Below are 15,311 nucleotides of genomic sequence, written 5' to 3'. Positions count from 1 at the left end.
GGATACGGATAAGGAAGAATTATGAAACACAAAGTCTCAGGAGTCTGGATATACCTCATGTGGATTTTATCCATGGTGACTGCTGGTAAACCTAATTAGGCTGTATTACTAGAAGTAAAGCAAACTGACCCGCCTGAATAGAAGATTTTTGCAGTTATTATTAAACTTAATGTCATGTTTAAACTATCTGAAATAAAAGTCTTGTCGTTAACAAAAGATTGCACATGACTGACCTAAATCACTTGCATTTTTTAAAGATTTTGGTCCACATTAGTGGCATTCCCAAGCTTAATGAGGATTTTAGAAAAATAATGTGTTGAGGTAAGTTAAACAAGAGTAGAACAAAATATTCCAGTTGTTCAGCCAGAAAAAGAAAATCAAATTAAACAAGCACAAATGCTTATAGAAGGAATGCCTGCTTTGCCAAAAGATAAAACTTAAGAATCTAGGAGTTGGCCTTTTCTTTCAATTCTGCCTCAGCTAACCACTGTACCTTTTTTAGTCAGGTTTTAGAGCTTAGACCCAAGATCTAATTGCTTCTGGAGGTTTTCTGCACAAATGAAGACAGTAAATTCTTTAGAATATAAAAGTAATTAGGGATGTTATGAATGGGTTAATATTGTCCAAAGGCACATCTAGGATAATTTATTACAGTGTTCACTTTCAGAAATGATTACCAGGATAGTAGCTTGCATCCACTATATCTGGAAATTTTGTACTTGCAATTTATTTGCAATAAAATTTCAAAACAACACTGGTCCTTGACTATCCAGCCACAGGTACAACCCAGAAGTGAAATTACTTGTTTTTGCTGTTCCTATTCAGAATTCAAACACTGATCTAAGGGCATAAGGTAGAGCTTCAAAAAGAAAGATAGTTTCTCCCAATCTTTGTAAAAAAAAGAATATATATATAAAATCAAAGTATTAAACTATATTGGGCCAAATAAGTTCATTGCACTTAGAGCCCAATATCCTTCTTTTAGTCAGTTATGATCTAATAATATGCTGCAGGTTATAAAAGAGCACATCAGTAAAGTTCCGGAGAGAAGGGCCAAAAGGCAAGGAAAGAGTTTAATCAGGTAGATAAAGGCACAGCATCATATGCTACACAGAGGTTAAAAATTCAAACACATCTTCAGCAGTACATTTTACAGCTATAAAAAATCTATTGGATTAACCCTTTAACTCGAAATGTCCTAGTAACAGGGAATTTATTGTGTTGTCATGAGGTTTATAATGCCCACTGAGCAGACTAACTCATATAATTGTATTTCTCCATTTGTCCCCATTAGACCAAAGCATGCTAGGAATTTCTGTACAGAATAAAGGCATTTCTAAAATTCCTGGAAACTACATATTAGTTAGCTTTCTATCTAAGCAAGCCATACTCCTTTGCAACAAATAGGACATTAGTAGCAGAAATCTGTCCACCTAAAGACACAGACCTCAAACAGGCCCCAAAATAGACAACTCTGAATACCCCCAAACTTCCCCAGCCTGAAAGAACAAAAACAGCCAAAAAGAACCTCCTTTAAACTTATTTTTACTTAAAATTAAGGTTTTTTTAAAAAACCTGGTGTAATATAAATGTGTTAAGAAACAAACATGTTACAATGGGTTAATGCCTAACTCTACTGGAAACTAATGCAAAACAAGTAGAATTAACTGGATGGTCTCACAGTTCATTTGATCACATCAGAACTGTTGATAAATTTACAGTAATTAGTTTCATGTGTTCAAGACAAGAATCAAAAGTGAAATAAATGTGGGAAAGGTCACAACTCAAAAGGTATAGAGGCTAAACACAGAGCTACCCAACAGTAAGGACTGCACAGGCAACCATTCTATGTATTTTCCTGCAATTACTTTTTTCTTCTTTGTCAAGTAATTTGGTGTAAAACTACATCTCTATAAAAGCTGTGTACACCATATTCCGAAACACAGAGATGTGAAGGTCGTTTCTATTTGAGAGCACTGAAGAACCTCCTTCTCTCACCCTAATCAATAAAAAGCATTTAATTGTTGGCTGCAGCTGAACAATCTGAAACAACAGATTCCACAAAATAAGCAGTATAGTGTTATCATAAAGTCAGAAATCTATGTGTCAAGAATGCCATAATGTCTTCTACATTGATGAACCTCCATCATTTCATACAGTTCAGCTGCAGGCAATGAAACAACTCATATTTAAGATCAGGCATATGCTTAAGCACATTAAGTGGCCTTGACAAGCAAGATGCTCATCCTTTCCCAGAGAGAACTGAATAACTGTTTTGCTTATGTCAGATCAAGAGGTATTCCCATTTTTATGACTAGAATAAAAAAGTTAATACCTAAAATGTAATTAAAAAAGTATTTCTAAGAGGTTAGATACTACCAGGGTCAGATACTACCAAGGTTGGAAAGTACTGAGCACCACGGTCTACTTTAAAAAACACACCAAAACTTAAAGAAGCTGAGTGGTAAGTCTTTTATTACTGTCTGCTAAGAATAGGACCTAAATGACAGATTTTTTTTTAAGAGTCTATTTGAAAAACAAAATATAAGCAATTCATAGCTAAAAATGTCTGTGATTTGTTCAGGACCTACAAAGAGACGAATAACACAGAACAGGGGCACGATCTGGAGACAAGATTTTGTTTTCTTTTATTACTGATATTTAAAAACAAACCTAGCTCAAAAATGGGCATACCATTTTTTCTTAAGAAAAAAAACATGAGAGAGATCATCAGAAAGAAAACACAGACAAACAACCTCCTCACAACTTTGTCTTGAAAAATACCAGTTGCATGGTGATAGAACCATTTTCAATATCCAGATGAGATGCTGCACATCTGAACAACAGAAGCATGAGAGCAATGATGACAGTCTAGCCTATGACCATAACAGCCCTGCATAAACACCACAACTTTTGAGTTCTACTGGAGAGGAAATTAGAACAGTTTAAGCCATCTTCCAGAGTCTTCTTTGGTAAGAAAAAAAACCTACTAAAGGACAGTTTACATTTTTCCTAGAAGACCACAGATTCAATCAAGTCACTGACCTCACCATGCTATTAGTGGTGCTCTACATCTTCCCTCCCTTCAATCTACACACATTTTGAAGTTTATCCTAGTATTCTTTTGACGTATCCTAAATACATTGTTCTAGTTTCTTTTTAAAACCGATTCAAACTGGAGCCATTGTAAAGGAATTTTTCACAGAACAAGACCACCTCCAAACGTTTCTTTTTATCACTATGTTTTAATTTCAAGTTCACATTATCAGCCTCCACTACCTCCCTTACAGTCTTGCATCAGTGTGGCAACTCATACACATAGAGAAGAGAAAAAGCAAAGTGCTTGGAATTCTCAAGAGCTTTTTGTGCTAAGCTCCAGTTGCTATAATTAGACAAGCCCTTTTCTAAATCGTAAATACAACTATCAATACCAATAAAAACAAAAACTGAGATCAAATACATAGAACAAGCCAATTTTAAATGTTCCATTTCCTCCCTGTTATCTCAAAATGTGCCCCGACTTAACCCTCAGAACTCAAATACAATGGCTGTTTCCATCGTTGTCTTAGCATACAGGATACCTATGTAAAATAAACAACAAAATCAAAAGATCTTATTCATATGTCACAAAACTAATACCATATAAGAATAGGGAATAAAGACAAAAAAAGGATTTTAGAAGCAAAGCAGATTCTGAATCACAAAATAATTAACCTGACACTTCTGTCTAATGTAATTTCAAGGACCAAAAAAGACTTAAATCCTACAAAAATTTAAAGTTCAACTTCACCTTGTAGAGACCTTACTTTCTCCACTTGCTGAATTAAATCTGTAACATCAGACCAAAACAAAAGGTGAACAACCAGTTCAGATCTAAACTGTTTCACCCTGCTTCATTTTTTTTAATATGTTATAGTTCTAGATAACAAGCTCATAAAACAGTCCTAAAAGATCTAAGTACTAGAACACGAAGCTTCTTAGTTGCCCTAAATATAGCTGCAGTCACATGGCTGTCATTAAGACATTAGCTTTTCCGTGCTGGAATACCTCCTAAACCTTTTCCCCCAAAAAATTAGATTGTGCTTCAGTCTTACGTGAAATACAGCATGTAACTTCTCAGCAACTTATATAAAAATACACATCCACGAACAGAACCCCAACCCCAAAACCACACAGTAGCACCTTTACAAGTGCACCACTGAAAAGCAAGAAAAAATTCTTTGCTGCTCAACAGGAGTCTGTGATCACCGAACAGCTACTTCTTAGCCTTTTCTTAAAAATATAAATAAAACTTATTTATTTCGATAAAGAATAATTAAAAAAAAAACAAAAACAAAACAAAACCAGAAATGTAGCTTAAGATGATGATCAGTTCTCAGGAGTAAATCTGTACTTTGCACCTTGTAAACACATAAGTTCATACCATTCCGTGACCAGTTTCGATACATTCAGATTGCACTCTTAATAGTAACAGAGCAGATCTGTAGATGCTTCGCAGAAACCAAAAAAATGCGTTTCCAAGACAGCAACCAACGGACATCCACCAGTAGAAACACCAGGCATAAAGTTTCATTTCACTGATGGGAAAAATAAATTAATACACACTATTTCATATGATACATTCAAAACCACGAGCGCTTCCCATACAGCAGCTTTCAGAACTCCCCGGTGTAAAATTGGTGCTACTTTTCCAACTGTTCAAATAGAGAAGCTGAAAAAAACTGAGCTGAGAGCACTTCACCATTGAGTCATTCAGGGAGGTGGGGGCAGAGTCCAGGATTTCTGGCTGCCAGCCTTCCACTTCTGCCACTACTCAGCACATCTCCAACCTTAAAACCACATATAACCTCTTTCTAATCAACCACTTGCATTGTTTGCCCTTCTGGGGAGAGAGATGTGAGAGGTCACAATCATATCAAAGCGCAGGGTAGCCTCAGCAACTTCACTGCACCAGAGCACTGAAGGGTACATAACCTCTCTAAGAGCTTGATTTTGCCAGCCCCCTGATGCCAACAGAAATGCCAGAGACCACTAGTTTCACGAGGAGGGCTGGCTCTCCGAAGAGACAACTCAGGTGAGCGTTTGCAGGATAAAGAGATCATACATGTAGACACTGCAAACGGCAGGTACCAGCGACCGCTGGCTCTTATATCTCACCTCAGAAACCCTCTTGAAAAAACTCCCAGGGTAGAAGTCTGGACAGCAGAGCTGGGAGCACACAGAGACAACTCAGCCCTGGAAATGGGAGGAACTGGTCTTCTGAAGCTCAAGAGTACTGCTAAGGCACAGCTGGAGCATGAGAGTGGAAAAATAGCAGGAAAAATAGGGCAGCAAGAAACCTTATTCCAGCCTTTCCAAAACAGTGTATTATTTCCATCAGCAGCCTGGAAAGTTTATTGCAGAAATTTTCAGGTACTGTCAGAGCCTTGTAATGATGCATTTGCCCATCAAGCAACCACCAAGCATCCAATACAATGGGTCTCAAACACACTGTTACTCTGACCATCTAGATATGGTTAACTTGACTATTATTATTTACAGGATATCAGCTGGCTAGATCCACTGCAGACTACACTACGTTACTGCATAGAAAATACCCTTGGAGCCATCATATTTTCCCAGTCTTTCATAGCTTCTGTATGCCAGTGACAGTTTGAGAGGGAAGATTCTTCAGAAGTAGTTTTAATTACTATTTCCTCCTTAGCTAGAATGCATTAATTATAGCCTGTTTCTCCAGATAATAAGAAAACAAAAAACAGTGCAATGTGAACACTACAAGAAACTTAATTACTGAGTCAGATGTCCTTTAGATGTCAGTATGACTACAGTGCGGAGCACGAAAATAAAACACACACATATCAGCCTCAAGTTGTTAGATCAGTTATCAAAACAATGTCTTTCCTCAGCAACTTAATTTTGAAGAGCTCAACCAGCTAATTAATCAAATGCCTGTTACGTGTTTCAAAAACGTGCTTTTTAATAAAGGAGGCCTGCTGATGTATTTATTACAAGGCAAATGTGGTAAATGGTTCTGCATGCAAATGCAGAAGTGCAGCATGACTTTGAAGTTTGAAGGTCAGATACAGCAACCATTCTCATCAAGGTTCTTATGTCAGACTGCATCTTCTGGTTTACATCTGAGTTTAGGAGGAGGAAGAAAGAGAATTGAAAAGAAAAAAATTGAATCAACCAGTTCTGTGACAACTTAAGAAGAACTGGCATGCTATCATTCACCTGCTTTCCTTTAAAGATCTGCAAATAGTCTATCTCCCACAAAATGCAGAAAGAAAATGGAAAGGGTGCTGGGGACACATACAGTTTCATTCTGATTTTCAACTGTTTTCTTCATCAGGAAAATCAATCTACTTAAGTCAGCAATGATTTTGTTTAAGAAGGGAATGTGATCTCCTCCATTTTCACAGGCATTTTAAACCCACATCATTTAAGAGAGGTGATGGATTTTCTTGTTGATCAACATGTTTTATTTTAAAGAAGTACAGACTCAACGGCAGAAGCAAATCAGAGGATTATGCATTGATCTTTTACCAGGCACCAGCGAATTTAACCCTTACCATTCTATACTTCCAGCAACTTTAGGAAACAAAACTCAACAGCTGGGCCTGAAGGCAAACAAATACGCCTCAAGTACAAGAGTCTGATCCAAGTCAAAAAAAAAGAAAAAATACGAAGTATGTTTTATGTACATGCCTCGAAGACAAATAACCAATATGGATTTCTTTTTAGCACCACCACCACGTTTAAATCCAGCAAAACTGATAACACTTCCCGGTAAAACACTGTGTTATAAACAATCCCTCTTACACATAAATAACAGAGACATTATACAAAGCAGACAGGAACATGGACGGATGTACACAAAATAAACACATTCAAACTTACCCCACTCCAGATACTCAAGGATGTTCTTCTCTCTTCTCAGAGGGGAATTATTACATTCATCATAAAGGCAGATGAGTATATCCAGCAAGGTTTCCACACTGAAGCATTGCCCATTAGTCTGTGTTGGCCCATCCAAAATAAACTGCTCCAACTGCTTCAAACGCACTTCTCCAGACATGGTTGTTTCAGTTTGCATTGGGGTTTCTTTTTTAATGATTATTATTACTTTGTCAGAAAAACAACAACAACAAAAAAAAACTTTTGAGGGTTTTGTTGTTTAAAAAGAAGTCAACAGTATTTTTAACAAGCGTCAAACCGTGGCAGTGCTTAATTTCCAGCCTACCTCGGTGTTCCCAGCCTGAAACCAAACCCTTGGAGTTTCAGACACACACATGTAGTGTGTATATCTGTGTATATATGATTTTTAAGCGAAGAAAATAGTTATACATAAAAAAATGTAATAGGCTTAATAAGAAGGGAGGGGGGGAATATATGGCCACTCCTGGTGCTTTAATAATAATAATTGCACTCAAATTCAGCCGAGACTGACTGACACCGATTTCACTGTGCGTGCCCAGGCACACGCACTTATATATTTAAGAAGGTCTTCTCCTTCATTCCCGATGCAGATCATGCAGCGCAATCCTGAGAGGAGCCCCGCCGCAGCACCACGGGATAACAGCCCCTCCGGATCCGCTTCCCAGAACGGATGGGAAGGGAAAAACAGGCGTATTTACGTGTTTATATAAGCGAAAGGACGAAGAAACGAGGGCGCACACCGGCGGGGAGGGAGGGATGAGGGGGCCGCGCAGCCCCGTCGACCCCGCCGCCTCCCCCGGCCCCAGCAGCGCCTCCGCGGCCACCGCGGGGTGGGGCGCAGCCCCCCCTCCTCAGGGCGCAGCCACGTCCTGCCCCAGGCAGCCTTTCCCTTCCTCCTCCTCCTCCTCCTTACCGAGTCTCCTTTTAAGGCTTTTCAGTGATTCAAAAAAACTAAAGTCTTCATCGTCGCCCCCTTCTCCTCCGCTGCGCCAAGGGGCGGCGGGCGGGACGCGCGCCCCGACACACCGGCAAAAGCGCTCCGAGCCCTGTCAAATCCTTCCCATGGCTGCGGCGGCTGCTGCTACTGCTGCTGCGGAGACGGCGCCCTCCTTCTCCTCCTCCTCCGGGTGCGCGTCCTGGGGCGGAGGGGAAGCGCCGGCGTCCCCGCTCCGGCCGCACGCTGCGGGCCGGGAGGCCCCGACGACGGCGGCGGTGGCTTCACTCCCGGCGGCGCGATGCCCTCCCGGCTTCGCCCCCCCGGGCAAAGGGCATCCTCGGGCGGTGCGTGTGCGGGATGTGTGTGTGTGTGTGTGTGTGCGTGCGCGGGGCGGCGGGGAGGGGTAGCGGCGGCGCCCTCCCTCCCCGGCTCGCTCCCTCCCTCCCTCCCTCCGCTTCCGCGCCCTCCTCTCCCCCGCCGCTCCCTCCTTCCTTCCCTCCCTCCCTCCTTCCCTCCCGCGGTCACACGCGGCAGGCGCCGCCGCCGCCGAGCGCGCAGCAGCCCAACATGGCGGCCGCGGCGGGGGGAGCCGCCGCCGAGCGCCGCCGCAGCGCGGGGAGCCGAACCCGGGGCCGCCGCTACTGATGGGATTGAGGGGAGGAGGGGATGCTGCTGCAGCAGGGAATGCAGGGATACGGGCGGACCCAGGGATACGGGAGGGAGAGAGGGCGGGAGAAGGGAGGCCGCTGGCCGCCCGTGCTGGGCTACCCCGGGCGGACCCGCCCCCCGGATCCCTCCGGGGGTCTCCCCCGAGGCGAGGGGACAGCCGCCGCCGTTCCCCGGCCTGGTTCCTCTCAGCCGCCTACCCGGCAATTAGGCCTTTGAGTAAAGATCCCACTAGCCTTGTTAGGCCGGCGGGCAGCGGGAGCGGCGCCTGCCTGCTGTTCCAAGGGTGTTGGCCATCCGTGTCCGAGGGTATCTGCCGAGCTCCAGGGCGAGCAGGGACCCCGGCCGCCTCGCACTTCGAGGGCTAAAAACGTGACAGAAAATGAGTCGGCTCGTGGCGGTTCTGTCCTCACTTGAAAAGTGCCTCCCCTCCCCGAGGAGCCTGCCGCGCCACCCCAGCACGGGCCCGGAAAACAAGCTCGTTTCGCAGACGTTTGAAACCCACATCAGTTCAGAGAGCTGAAGGATTTTCTTGTTCATCAACGTGTTTTATTTTAAAGCAGTATAGACTCAACGGCAGAAGCAAATCAGAGGACTGTGCATTGATCTTTTTCCAGGCATCAGGGAGTGGGCCCGACTCCAGGGTGGAAAATGGCAGCGGCCCAGCAGCGTGTGGTGGCCACTCTTTTCTTTGCCAAAGGTGTAAGGGATGTGCTGTGGTGCTCAGGCTACCGCAGGGCATTGAATGTCATCTGTAAGTCAGCCCGTAACTTCAGTTCGTCCTTCCTCAACAGTCGGGGGAGGGGGGGAACACAGTACAGCCCCCGAAGGTCACCAGCCATTGGTGGAGTTCAGGTGTTCTCCAGGAGCCCACCAAGTCCTGTGTCTGCTGGAGCTCCAGGGAAGGAAACGGCTCAGGCATCCGCTTCCTCAGTTCATTAACCAACAGAAGACCCTCAGCTGAGTTTTGGCGTAACAAGCATCTATATTACACTTTTTTCTTTTTAAACTGGCTTTTTTATCAGCTGATATAAAACATCAGCAGTCTTACATTTCGTCATGAAGATGAAATACACAACACAATTAAAGCCCCATATGTTTGCTCGGATTCACTCAGGTGTATATAAACTCACTGGTATGAAGCTAGAGAGGACAGTGCTTCCTACCCTGTATGTGTGAAAAGGCAGAGCAGACTGGATGTGGGTCTGGGAAAAGTCACCTTTCTGTCAATGAACCTGGGAAGGGGATCTATCAGCTTCAACAACAGCCTTTCAAAGGAAAAAACACTCCTGCCTACTCTTGGTGAATGAAAAAATGTGCAGAGAATGTAATTCTAAGAGCTTTTTATGCAAAAACTCTCCCAGAAATATTAGAAACTACTACAATTATAAGTAAGCTTGTAATGGGTAGAAGATAAGATTAAACTGAGAGGACGGGGACAAGGAAAGGATTTCCTTCCTGTGCTGGGATACATCCTTAGTACGACAGGAGCCCTGTGCGAGTACCTGGGGTGCTGCTGGTCCTTGTCTACTAAAGTCACCTCAGTGCCTCCGTGGGAGGAGCCCTCTCCAAAGCTGTGGCACACAGGCAGTTTTACTGTGAGAGTAAGGCATTTCCTGCTTGCTTTCCACTGAACTTGTGGAAATTGTGATTGAAGCTGGGGGTGGGGAACACTGATGACAGCAATAAAAATAAATTGCTGTTGCCAGTGTGGGTGGATCAGTTCAGATCACACTTCCTATAGGGGTTGGAGACATATCGTCCAAGTTCATCATCACCATAGATTAACCATTAATAGGGTTGCAGAGGGAAAAGGCAGAAGACTAAGAGTCAAAGGGATGTTAGCCTCTTGGACTTTGGCACACCCCTTGGTAGGGAAGTGAACTAAAGAACAATTGCCAGAGATATGATGGGTGTGGATATTTCACTTACTTATGTTACTGTGTTTTCCTCAGCCAATTATAAAGTCTTTCCTTGTTTTACTTGCAGACCAAGTGTTTGGAAACAAGGAAGGGTACCCAGCAAAGGTGCTCGCTTTCCCTATATTTCTGGTTTTAAAGATGAACCCTTGTTTCTAGCAGCACCACTTGACAGAAGTTGCACAGCAAGCCAGTTCTTCCCAGCATTGCCTTCAGCTTGAGTGAGGCTATAAGAGGCAGATGATATGTTCCTATTAAAACCATGATATGTAAGCTGCAGTTGAACACAGAAAACACAAATTATTTGTTCTCTCCTCATTTAATAGCCTGTCCAGAAATATATAGGCATCTCCACAACAACTGGTGATATGCCCACTGGGCTGTAGTCAGCTGTTGTGCCACAGAAGCTGTGAGGAACAGGTAACACCAACTATGACTGGAGGCATTTTTATTTGCTGGGAATTATCTATGTACCAGATGAGTAATTCTCACAGTACGCCCATGGGATGGAAAAATATTTTCTCTGCATTATAAGAAACACTGCAAGAGAGGCTTTAGTCCAGAATATTTAGAAAACCAATAAAAGAATCCAGTGTAACACTCAGAAATTCCTTCTCCCTTGTACGTTCTGTCACTAAGACAGACCGTGTCCTAAAAATACACCCAAGTTGTGCAAACATACCCCAGTATCTTTCATAATTATCACGCGTTTGTTTCACCCTGTTCTTGTTTTAATAATATCACAATAATATTTTCCTCCTATTGCTTAGCTTTACAAATGTTTACAGTACCTAAAACATAACTAATGATAATAAGGATTTTATATCTTACAATAAATTAAGCAAGCTGATAGCAACAGAGGGAATAGTGAGGAATGAGAAGGATAGGGTTGGAACAATGTAGTTTATGTATTAACATGTATGGTGAGTGTTGCAATACTAAATGTTGGTATAATAAACAGCCTTTTCTCTCCAGGGGCAGGAGATTTGTTGTTTTGGGTGAAATATTCTGGATATCTGGTTTTGGTATGCAAACCATTTCTAAAGTTGAGAGGGGTCCCACATGCTTCCTGGCAGGTGAATAATGCTTGTGAGTGGTAGATCTGTTACATGCTTAGGGACAAGTGCTCAAGAGTGGCACTTATGCGTTGACAAAATTTTGCATCCAGGCTTTTCTGTTCTCCAAAACTTCACTTTGTAGACACATGTTGTTTGTACTGGTGTAGCGGTTTATCCCCCAGGGAGAATTTGGTAGTACTCTATGCAAAAACAGTGCTGGCACCCAATTTAGAGAACGTATCTTTAGACGTGTGATGGTACCATTTGAAAAGGGATCCTACAGCTGTCACCTGAATTACAGTAATAACTGAGAAGTGTTTGCAGTTGGCTGCAGACAGAGCACACGTTGGCTGCAGTCTAGGATGACCCTGAAGACCAGTGTGTGTGAATGAAGCAATGCTTGTCCTATAATCTGTTACACTGTAGTTTCACATAAATCTTGCTGCTGGGACAAACTTAACTCTAGCAAACAGGTCTCTTCACTGAAACTGATTACTATTGCAGAACTTGATTAGTCTCAGTACCTATAATAATGCATTTAGTAACACACCTTAACGTTTTTAAAGACTTGTAAACCTACTATTCTTTTCCTCTCTAACTGCTTTGCCAAGACCTATTTCTCCTGTGAGGTCTACAGACAAGTCCAACTACAAGCACTAAATGGTACCTGGCAAAATTGATGCTTATTATTTACCTAATCCCAAAACAATGATCATAAATGTGTATGCATATATAGACATTGTAAATATGGAATTATCGTTCTCTTCCCTCATGCTTCTTTTACTGGTCTTTGGAGTCTTATTTATAGTCTTAATGATTTTCTGTGAATGGCTGAACTGACTAATTTTACCTCAGAGACAAATTGCATCATGCTGATCTCACTACACTGGTTCTGTGTCAGCCTGACTCCCCTGGTTTTAATCTTCATTTAAAACTAATGAGAATGTGGCCACCACCAGCATACAATTTTCTGTGAAGAATGAAGTGGTTTTGACCCTGCTGAAGTGTCTGGAGGTGCTGTGCTCTGAACAGAAACAAGATAGCCTCTATGATTAAAGAAGAGGAGAGGAAGTAATGGAATTGCATTTATAACTGCATGAAATTGCTATAATCCGAATCCTGCTTTTATGATGCAAACTAGGAACTGACCAAAGTCACGTCTCATGCTGACCTCGAAACAGGACCCTGTCTTTGCACTCTTACAATGCTGTTTTATCTCTCAATATATCGTTTTCTTCCCATAAAAGTGGGACCAAGTCTGCCAAAGCTCTTAGGGATGCTGTAAACCTTAATTAATGTCAGCATAGCAGTCTGAAATTCTTTTTTATTTTCCTTTCTTCAGTAACATAAATCTAAGAGTGTTATTTTATTTTCTCTCTTGTTTTTGTAGTTTGTAATGTCTGCAACTTTCCAAGCCTTTAGTCCCTGTGTAGTTCAGTTCTTTCTTGTGGATTTCTCTGTCTATGCTGATATTTTTTTCCACTGTGTCTCGAATCTGTTGATTGTGTTATACCACCTTCGAAAGTTGAACTCTCCTCAAGATACTTCACTCCCTCAAATGAAGATATTTGGTGAGGTAGGACTCTTTCTCAGTCAACTGGCTTTTCAAACTGAAGAGTTCTGAGGAATACCATGTACTTATTTGTGAAACTGGACGATAGATGCAAATTTCTGCCACTGCCACACAAGGCACAGCAAGATAATCCATTGATCCAAAAGAAAAGCGGATACATTTACATTATTTGGCTGATGCCTATACAAAACTAATGTTGCTTATCTTACAATTGGAGTAACTCAGCATGAGAGCTGCTTCTAAATCAGCTCTCTTTGTAATGTTTCATAGTTTCAACTGATCATAATCAAGACTTTCAGTATCTGTTCCTCTAAAATGAGTACCTCTTCTGGTGAATACCCAGTACTGTATTATGGATTTTTTTTTAATGAAAAGGATATACTTAGAGATTAATTCAATGAGGATTAACTGTGAAAGTGTTTTAAAAAATTGCAATGAGCTGCTACTGTCATGTAAGTAACATTTATGGAAGAGAGGAGGAATGAGGAAACTTGTGACTAAGAGATCTTTGATTGGGCAAGGAAACAGGATGAAGTGAGGAAAATGGGATAGAGAGGAGGGAGGGAGAGAGCAGAATGATTAATTTGGAAATCATATGGGAAGGAAGTGGTTTAGAGGGGAAGTCAAGGGCAGGGAGTGTGGCAAGAGAGAGGGAGGGAAGCTTGTGAAGAGAGAGAGGAAAAAAAAACTTATTTGTTGAAAACAGCAACTGTACTTAGATGAAAACAAGCCCACCAAGATGCATAATTTGGAATGTGAGCCCAGAGTGGATAGAGCTGGATTAACTTTATGTCAGGATTTTTATTTTGGATTTAACTTTAGTGCTCAGAGTGCCCAGCTCATTACAAAAGAGAATGCAGGAGATCACACACTGATCCTAAGTTTCCCAGGGTTGTGGAGTTTTCAGATTAGAAGTTTGACCAATTCAGTTGTTGTTTTAAAGTACTGTTTTGGTTTATTTGAATTTTACTGAAAAAATATTGATATATTGAAAACAGCGGTGACTATTTTATGTACTTATTTTTAACTTAAGAATTGTAAAAATAGCATCAAAGCTCTAAAATACATATTTCATTGGGAAAATAGGTACAGGCAATGACAACAGATGTAATTCAGGCAGAAGTCTGTTTTAATCAGAGATAGAACACTTAATGTAAAGAGACACTTCCATCATGGTCTGCAGATTGAAATCACAATATCGTGGCTTATCAGCAGTTGGCATTTAGAGTTTGTTTGCTAAATTTATTTAGATGGAGAGGCAGCAAGCCCCATCTCTCTCTTCATGGATTAAATTTGTAATCAGTCATCACATTTTAAGTAGGTGATGACGGTGGTGCAGCTAACAATGACTAGAAACCAGCAGTTTTATTATTTGCCAGTACTACATTTTCTGGATTGATTCCTTCTGCAGTGAAAACTAATAAAAAAAATGAAGTGTTCTGTAAAATTTGAGAGACTTGTAGAAAGCCTTGGTGTAAATAAAGGCCTTTTGCCACTCAGCAGGTAGCTTCAGGTCACCTCCCAAAGAGAAGAAAATCTTGAAATCGTGGAATCATAGAATGATTTGGGTTGAAAGAGACCTGAAATATCATCTGGTTCCAGCACCCCTGCCATGGACATGGACACCTTCGACCACGTTGCTGGAGGAAACCAGGTTGCTCAAAGCCCCATACAATCTGCACTTGAACACTTTTGGGGATGAGGCATCCACAGCTTCTCTGGGCAACCTGTGCCAGTGCCTGACCACTCTCATAGTGAAGAATTTCTTTCTACCATCTAATCTAACCATTTAAAAATGTTATGTAGTGTTCAGTAATTATCCCACTCAAGCCAATGCCAAAAAAAGCCTCCTTGATCTCAGCAAGAACATAAGTGAACTCATAATTCCTTCTGAAACAAACAAAACTCTTTGGACTCAGTCTTATGAAAAATGAGAGTGGTTTATATCTTTGCACAATGTCAACCATTTGTCTTTGTAAACTGTCAGTGCACAAATTAAGACAATTTAATTATATGGAAAGGTTAGAAGTGGTTTTTGAGGTAGAGAAAGACAAATATTTGTACTAGTTTAATCAAAAAGTGTGAACATAACACTGGCTCGGATCCTCATGTGTGGATAGCACTGGAAATAATTGTACTTGTGGAAGGAGGTGCTGGCCAGTGGTACAGCTTCATTTTGTTATAGTGCTCCTTCTGTGAGGGTAACCTCTTACAGAAGT

General features: G+C 41.6%; 1 protein-coding gene across 14 annotated transcripts in view; it reads right to left on the bottom strand.

Moving 5' to 3' along the window:
• The window catches only part of CDC42BPA (CDC42 binding protein kinase alpha), a 187,720-nt gene extending 179,739 nt beyond the window's left edge, over positions 1 to 7,981 (bottom strand). For all 14 annotated transcript variants that reach the window (XM_064648041.1, XM_064648046.1, XM_064648042.1 and 11 more), the window contains exons 1-2: positions 7,853 to 7,981; positions 6,901 to 7,125 (exon numbers count right to left, since the gene is read on the bottom strand). In XM_064648041.1, the coding sequence (XP_064504111.1) occupies positions 6,901 to 7,096 (196 nt within the window). In that variant the 5' untranslated portion in view covers positions 7,097 to 7,125; positions 7,853 to 7,981. The remainder of the gene's footprint in view (positions 1 to 6,900; positions 7,126 to 7,852) is intronic.
• Between the last annotated feature and the right edge of the window lie 7,330 nt (positions 7,982 to 15,311).

The sequence above is a fragment of the Pseudopipra pipra genome, chromosome 3 (genome assembly GCF_036250125.1).
Source record: "Pseudopipra pipra isolate bDixPip1 chromosome 3, bDixPip1.hap1, whole genome shotgun sequence".
Classification (NCBI taxonomy): Eukaryota; Metazoa; Chordata; class Aves; order Passeriformes; family Pipridae; genus Pseudopipra; species Pseudopipra pipra.
Note: the sequence above shows the minus strand (reverse complement) of the source record. Positions and strands in the feature narration are given on the sequence as shown.